The sequence below is a fragment of the Microcebus murinus genome, chromosome 19, assembly GCF_040939455.1.
Source record: "Microcebus murinus isolate Inina chromosome 19, M.murinus_Inina_mat1.0, whole genome shotgun sequence".
In the NCBI taxonomy this organism is placed as follows: domain Eukaryota; kingdom Metazoa; phylum Chordata; class Mammalia; order Primates; family Cheirogaleidae; genus Microcebus; species Microcebus murinus.
Window position 1 is genome coordinate 24,608,372 of NC_134122.1, and position 7,969 is coordinate 24,616,340.

A 7,969-nucleotide genomic window follows, 5' to 3' on the forward strand; every position below is an offset into this window, starting at 1 on the left:
TTTTAATGCGTAGTTCTGCTACTTTTGTCAAATAGTCCTGTAATTGCCAGACCAATCATCACCACCCCCCCCACCCCAAAATGCCCTGCATGTCATTTTGTGGTCAACCTCTCCCTGGACCTCCGGCCCCTGGCAACCACCCATCTGTAGTTTTGCTTTTTTCCAGAATGTCATATAAATGAAATCATACATGGTCCACTGGAGATTCACCCATGTTGCTTTGTGTATGGGTATTTTGCTTCTTTCTATTGCTACAAAGTATTCCATTGTATGGTTGTGCCACACCTTGTTTATCCCTTTCCCAGCTGAGGTGCCTTTCAGGTGTTGGGTTGTTTCCAGTTTTGGGTGACTATGAATAAAGCCACTATAATATTTGTGTACAAGGTTTTATGTCAACATAACTTTTCATTTCACTTGAGTAAATACCTAGGAATGGGACTGGCAAGTGTAGTTTATAAGAAACTGCCAAGATGTTTTCAAAGTGGCAGTACCATTTTGCATGGCATTACTGATGCAGGAGAGTTCCAGTGGCTCTGCATTCTGACCAATGGTTGATATCATCAGCTTTGATTTTTTTTTTCTTTTTTTTTTTTTGAGACAGAGTCTCACTTTGTTGCCCAGGCTAGAGTGAGTGCCATGGCGTCAGCCTAGCTCACAGCAACCTCAAACTCCTGGGCTCAAGTGATCCTACTGCCTCAGCCTCCCAAGTAGCTGGGACTACAGGCATGTGCCACCATGCCAGGCTAATTTTTTGTATTTATATCTTTTTAGTTGGTCAATTAATTTCTTTTTATTTTTAGTAGAGACAAGGTCTTGCTCTTGCTCAGGCTGGTTTCGAACTCCTGACCTCGAGCAATCCACCTGCCTCGGCCTCTCAGAGTGCTAGGATTACAGGCATGAGCCACCACGCCCGGCCATCAGCTTTGATTTTTAAGGGATGTTGTTAATAGGTGTGTTATCGTATTGTGGTTGTAATTTGCTCCCTACTAATCGATGACGTTGAGCATCTTTTCATATGTGTGTGTCACCCATATATCTTCTTTGGTGAAGTACCTGTTCTTTTGCCTACTTTTTTAAAGGGATTGTTCCCCTAAATATTTTATTGCCTCTTTAGCAATAAAATTAAATAATTTTCCTCTTTAATTCAGCTTTAAACATCACCTGACAATACAGCATAGTTGTCCTGTGGATGGCTAAGTGCATTGGAGTTAGTTCTGTTCCATTTGTTTCTGTTACCAACCTCCCAGGCTTCTGTCAAGGTGAGAGTTTGGGTGCCGAGGGGCTCCAAGAGGTTGACTAGGTTTTCCCTTGAAAACTTTTTTGGAGTGGATGCTTTGTGAGACAGCTTTAGCACGCCCTCTCTACCTGTAGGCAGTGAGAGAAGAATTCAGTTTCTCATATTTGAGTCGTTTAATGCCTTTTTAGTGGCCCTCTTATTTAACCTTCTGTGTGGAAACTGTCATTATATGCAATGACTTACTGTGTAAGGAAAAAGGAATTGCAAATGACTAAATAGGTGTCCAGACTTGCCAAGATTACTGTGCGTCAGCCCCATGAGTGAGCTCCTTGCATTACTATTGTACAGTTTCTTGCTCCTTGGGAAAAGAATCATCTAGGTTTGTCAGTTTGTGCACAAATCTTTACATTAAATATTAACCTAGGCCTGAGGTGCTTAGAAGTACACACCTGCCTCTCGTCATCAAACAGACCTGTCATTAAAAAGTGAGAAGTCACCTCAGATGAGTCAGAAGGGAGAACCTTGGAGGTTGTATGTAAATCAATCTCTCGCTCTCTCTCTTTTTAAAATTGCAGTAAAATACATATAACACAAAATTTAGCATCTCAACCATTTTTAAGTCTGCAGTTCAGTGGCATTCAGCATGGTCACATTGTTGTGGAATCATCACCATCCACCTCCAGAACTACTTCTTCCCAAACTGGAACTCCAGACCCATTAAACATTCATTCCCTATTCCCCTCCCCAGCCCCTGGCACCCTCTATTCTACTTTCTGTCTCTAGGAATTATTTTTTTTGAGACAGAGTCTCACACTGTTGCCCAGGCTAGAGTGCCATGGTGTCAGCCTAGCTCACAGCAACCTCAAACTCTTGGGCTCAAGCGATCCTCCTGCCTCAGCCTCCCGAGTAGCTGGGACTACAGGCACTCACCACCACGCCTGGCATATATATATATATATATATATATATATATATATATATATATATATACATTTAGTTGTTCAGCTAATTTCTTTATATTTTTTTTAGTAGAGATGGGGTCTTGCTCTTGCTCAGGCTGATCTGGAACTCCTGAGCTCAAAGGATCCGCTTGCCAGGGCCTCCCAGAGTACTAGGATTACAGGCGTGAGCCACCGCCCCCGCCCTGTCTCTAGGAATTTGACTACTCTAGGGACCTCACGTAAGTGAAATCATATAGTATTTGTCATTCTGTGACTGGGTTATTTCACTGAGCATAATGTCCTCAAGGTTCATCCATGTTGCAGCAGGTGTCAGAACTTCCTTCCTTTTTAAGGCTGAATAATGCTCCATTGTGTGCGTACTACAAGTGTGGATGCGCACTTGGCTTGCTTCCACCCTTTGCTATTGTGAATAGTGCTGCTATGAACATGGTGTGTGCAAATCTCTTGCAGACCCTGCTTTCAGTTCCTTTGGGTATACATCTATCACTTTTCCACTAGGCCACCCCATTTTACATTGCCACCAATAGGGTGTGTGTAAATCTCTGTAAGAGATCAGCATTTCTTGAATCCTTTCCTGGGTCTGATAGCTTCCAAACTGGCCTCCTACAGTCACTCCGACTCCTTTCAGGGTCCACTAGTGGCCAGAGTGATTGGATTTTAGACATGCAGGAGGGTGGCTTTCCATTGCTCTTGGGATCAGACCCGATCCTCCCGACCCACCTGGGCCCCTCCCTCCTCTTTGGCCTAACCTGGTTCAGCTGACGTGGCCGCTTGGCTCCACCCACAGTGGCCATCTGTCCATCCTCAAGGCCCGGCTTCATTCTCCAGCCCCTGAGATCCCTCCTGGAAGGCTGCCTCCACACTCCCAGGTCCCACCTGGGTCCACTAAAGCACCCCTTGGACCTCAGGGAGGAGACCCCTGGACCCTGGACGTCTCTTACAGCTTCTCCTAAAAATGTGTCCCAAACACTTACCTTCCATTTGCATCCACGTATTCAAAGATGTGAGATTCGATTAATACTTATTTCTGCCCCAGACTGGAGAGGGGGTCAGCAGGGAAGCTTCCCACCCAAGACAGGCCAAATCTCCCTTCCGCACTCGCCTGTGCCACAGTCCCTCGTGGGACTCACCGCAGTTGTGATTTTATATTTATTAGAATGCCTTTGATTCGTGCCTGTATCTCCCACTTGACTATAAGCTCCGCCAGGGCAGGAACTATGTCTACTTTCCCACCTTCAATAATAATTAAATGAGGGAAATGTGAAAACTTCACCCCCGTTTTAGGGGGAACCGAATTAGCAATGCATGACCAGGATACTGAAGTCCTAAAGGGAACCGGCTGATGCCCACATGTGTCATTCCGTGTTTTCACCTAAGCTCTCTCTCCCCGGCATCTGCAGCCCCGGGGCCTCGCGTGGGTCCAGCGTACTTGCTGAGCTGACGACGGCTCCAAAAGGAAATAGAGGGGACCAGGGGTCCATCGCGACCACCCCTAGGCAAAGTTGGTCTTTAGTTAGTGTGGAAAACCCTTAATTTGAGTGCTTCAGGGTTGGGGGATGGAGCGACTGAGGCCCCGGAGACTGCTGAGGTCACTTGTCCCTCCCTCCAGTGTCCCAGGACCAAAACTCTCTTGTTAGACGTTTCTGGGGTCCCCCAACTCCCCGCCAGAACGGAGGGGAGGGCAGCCTGCAGGCACGGGCGAGGAGCCAGCCACAGGGGCGCCCGGGCCCCACGGGCCCCGCAGTCCCCCCCGCGGGCCTCACCCCCTCCCCAGCGCGCGCGCAGCCGGCGGGGCGCGCGGGGGCCGGGCAGGCTCCGCTCCGCGCCGGCGCGATCCGGCCCGGGTTTCCGCGCCCACCCCGCGTCCCGGCCTCCCCGCCCCCTGCGCCGCCGCCGCCGCCGGAGGCCGCCCGGAGCTGCGCGAACATGGCCGAAGTCGGCGAGGACAGCGGCGCCCGCGCCCTGCTGGCGCTGCGCTCGGCGCCCTGCAGCCCCGTGCTGTGCGCCGCGGCGGCCGCCGCCGCCTTCCCCGCCGCCGCGCCCGCGCCCGCGCCGGCCCCCGCGCCCCCGCCCGGGCCGCCCGCGCAGCCCCCGCCCGGGCCGCCGCCGCCGCCGCCGCCACCGCTGCCGCCCGGCGCGATCGCGGGCTCGGGCTCGGGCGCGGGCGCGGGCGCGGCGCCGGCCCTGGTGGCCGCGGCGGCCGCCTCGGTGCGGCAGAGCCCGGCGCCCGCGCTGGCGCGCCTGGAGGGCCGCGAGTTCGAGTTCCTCATGCGGCAGCCCAGCGTCACCATCGGCCGCAACTCGTCGCAGGGCTCGGTGGACTTGAGCATGGGCCTGTCGAGCTTCATCTCGCGGCGCCACCTGCAGCTCAGCTTCCAGGAGCCGCACTTCTACCTGCGCTGCCTCGGCAAGAACGGCGTCTTCGTGGACGGGGCCTTCCAGCGGCGCGGCGCGCCCGCCCTGCAGCTGCCCAAGCAGTGAGTACCGCCCGCGCCCGCGCCCGGCCTGCTCCCGGGCCACCGCGACCGCGGCGCTGCCGGCCTGGACCCCGGCGGCCCGACCCGCCCGGCCTGCCCCGGGCCACCGCGACCGCGACCCACGCTTGCCTGCGCCCGGGGACCACTGGGATCCCTGCTGGCCTGCCCCCCCCCCCCGCACCCCCGCTCCCCGGGCCACCGCGACTGCGACCCCTGCCGGCCTGGACCCCGTGTCCGCCCGACCCCGCCTGTCCGGGCCCCGGGGCCACCCTCCACCCCAGTCCCTACCTCCCGAGCCCTCAGGATCACCCTCAGCCCAGCCCGCTGTACATCCCCTGGGTCACCCCTGAACCCCGGCCGGCCTGGGCCAGAATCACCTGGTCCCTATCTCCGCCGGCCTGGACCCCAGTGGTCACCCCGAACCCCGCCTGTCCTGGGCGTGGGGTCAGCCTCAACCCAGCCTGGCCTGGACTCCCGGTGTCACCCCAACTCAGCCTGATCTGGACCCCTGGGGTTACCCCCGGGCACTTTGACTGGCCTGGGCCTCTGAGCCACCCCGTCCCCATCCCCGCCGGCCTGTCCCGGGGCCCTGTGCCGTCGGGTCTGGCCCCGGGGCGGCATCCGGCGGCGGGAGGGTGTTGCTCGAGAAATGTGGGTTCCCCCGGGGGCAGCGGCACCCGCAGAAGGCCGGAGGCCTGGGGTCGGAGCGGCAGTAGGGCCGGTCTGAAGGGGCAGAGGCTCGCGGGGAGGGGCCAGGACGGGAAGCGCCGTGCTTCAGTGTACCTCGCAAACACAGCAGGGAACGTGGGGCGCCTTTGTGAGCTGCTGGCACAGGGCAGTGAGCCCCAGAGCTGGACGGGGCGCTTCAGAGCACAGGCTCCCCAGGCCCGAGGGGGCTGGACGGCCTCCCCACTCCCGTGTCCCCTCCTTTCCTGCTCCACACTCCTTTCCCCACCCCAGCTCTGCCCCCAGAGATCCGGGATCTCAAGATCTGTTGATCAGGAGAAAGCCTAGTTAATTACTCATTTCCTCAGTAGGCACTTTCTTTTTCTATTTAGTAATTGCTTCTAACGCCTCACTAGTGTTTATATTTCTTCACTGTGGTTCATGTTCAAGAGTTGTCTTTGACTGTCTAATTACTGTCTCTTTTGTAAGTGCTTTGCATCCAGGGAACTTTTTGCTGGGGTAATTCCCAGAACTCAAAGTTCGTTTCTGTAAACTTTCTCTCTTTCTAGGGTCTTGGCATGTTTGGTTATAAATATATGTAATAATTTTTAAATGCAACATCAAGAGTGAATCACTCCCACTTAGTGAGTGAGAGGGAAGGTAAACTTTCATTTTCCAACGTGAAAGGTGTGCATTTCAGTGAAATCAGGACTCTGCAAATGGCAGAGTTACTCTGTGCCTCAGTTATTTCTCTGTTCTGTCTTTTCCATAAGCCACACTCTCCATTCCAGGCCATCAATTGCATTTCCTGGCCAGCGTCTCTAGTGAGAAAATGACAGGTAGACAGTACCCCCTGCCCCACCTTCTCCACTTAGCGGCTTGTTCTGCCAGTCCACTTTTTATATGATTCAGGTTCTGTAAGTGCTTCAGTTAAACAGTTTTGTTTTTGGAGTTTTCTATCCTAGCCATGGAATAGGTACACTCCTGATTAGGGCTCAGCTTAATGAATCTTGAAGGAGGCTTTCACACTGGTGGTTTCTCTAACTCAGGGGGAAACAATTTCAACCCACAGAGTTCTCAGATCATCTATGGAATAAGCCCGTACCAAGTTTATTATTTATGAGATGTTATTAGTGTCCACGGCGCCTTGCACATTTATACTACAAGGAGCCCAAATTCTTAGTGGGTGCATTACAGAACATCTTGGGAGCTGGCAGGCTGAACATCTGCCCGCTGTCTGATGCTCGTGAAGTGCCTCCCCATGGTGCCCGCCTGCCTTTACCTGACTTCACCTGCGCTTCTGAGCAAGACCCATGTAGGCAGTGATAAAATTTACAAGACCAGAGCAAATGTGCCGAAGGAAAAACATAAGTGGGGTGGCCATGTCTACCCTCCCAGAGAGAAGGTGTTTGCTTCTGAAAGCTGTTGATGCCTACCCGAAATGTTTAGCAGTTTGAGTGGTTTCACATTGTTTTTTATTTTAGAAAACTTAAACCTGAGTAGTTACATACAGAGAATGGGCTGCTGTGAACTTCTTTTTTAGAGTTAGGTCAAAGTTCTGAGGCTTATCACGTTGAAGGTAATCAGGAAATTTTCATGAATTAAGAGCAAGGAGGTTAGCTGTGTAAATTTTTGTCACCCAGAAATAGGAAATTCGTTATCGAATGTCATTAAAAGAGTGTCAGTAATTATTGTGTCTATTTTCTGTCAGGCTTTGGTACCCGGTGTTGCCATTAATATTTGAAGTTTTGAATTTTTCCACTATAAACTGCGAGTTCTCATGTTGGAGTTCTGTTGACTCGAACACTCGTGGCTTCGGTGGAGATTTTGCGCTGTTTTGGCTCCCGTACTGTTTCCCAAAGCCACCTTCACCACCCCTTGGTACAGGTGACAGCCACATTGCTGACATTTGCACATACCGCACACTGCTGTACAGCTCCCACTTAGAATTTACCACCAGAATTTACCTGCATTTGTTCCTGGAAGTATGTCTTTCCAAATCTTCAATATTTTTAATTATCGATAGGAACAAAATGACCTGTGGCCCAGCTTAGGGCCGATCCTGCTGTGTGGCAGTGTCTCCCACAGGGGTGGGGAATTAACACGGAGCCTCCAGGCCAGGGTAGCCCGCTGGTTCTGATCCAGGTTTGCCTTGTCTTGACTTGGTGGAACTGCCAGTGTCACACTTGTAGCCTTTCTTCTAGCCAGGAGCTCCCTGAATCTGGGGCCGAGAATTTATCTTTAACCAGAGACTGAGCGCAGGAACTGCCTGGCAGTAGGTACGCAACAACGGACTTCTGTCTGTTGAATGAACAGATTAATGACAATGAATTTGCAGCTTCCATAGGAGAAAAACAATGTCATTGATTGTGACGGGTTTCCTAAAATGGACAGTCAGCATGGTGTGGGGAAATTCGGACAGCCTTCTTTAGTTTACAGGTGGTGTCAGGGGTGTTTGTGTGTGTGTGTGCATGTAAATTATCCAATTCAAAATTGAAAACATGTCTTTTACTTGTGAAGTTACAGAAAAGACCCATGCATATCCCTCATTTGCTCTTCCCCCTTTTTCTGCAGCCTTTTCCCCCAGTATCTTTATAGTAAACGTGGATTACTTGAATAATGACAGT

At 52.3% G+C, this 7,969-nt stretch overlaps 1 protein-coding gene across 1 annotated transcript in view; it reads left to right on the forward strand.

Moving 5' to 3' along the window:
* Window positions 1-4,125: 4,125 nt before the first annotated feature.
* The window catches only part of FOXK1 (forkhead box K1), a 64,795-nt gene continuing 60,951 nt past the window's right edge, over window positions 4,126-7,969 (forward strand). The window contains exon 1 of the mRNA XM_012759164.3: window positions 4,126-4,676. Within this exon, the coding sequence (XP_012614618.3) occupies window positions 4,126-4,676 (551 nt within the window). The remainder of the gene's footprint in view (window positions 4,677-7,969) is intronic.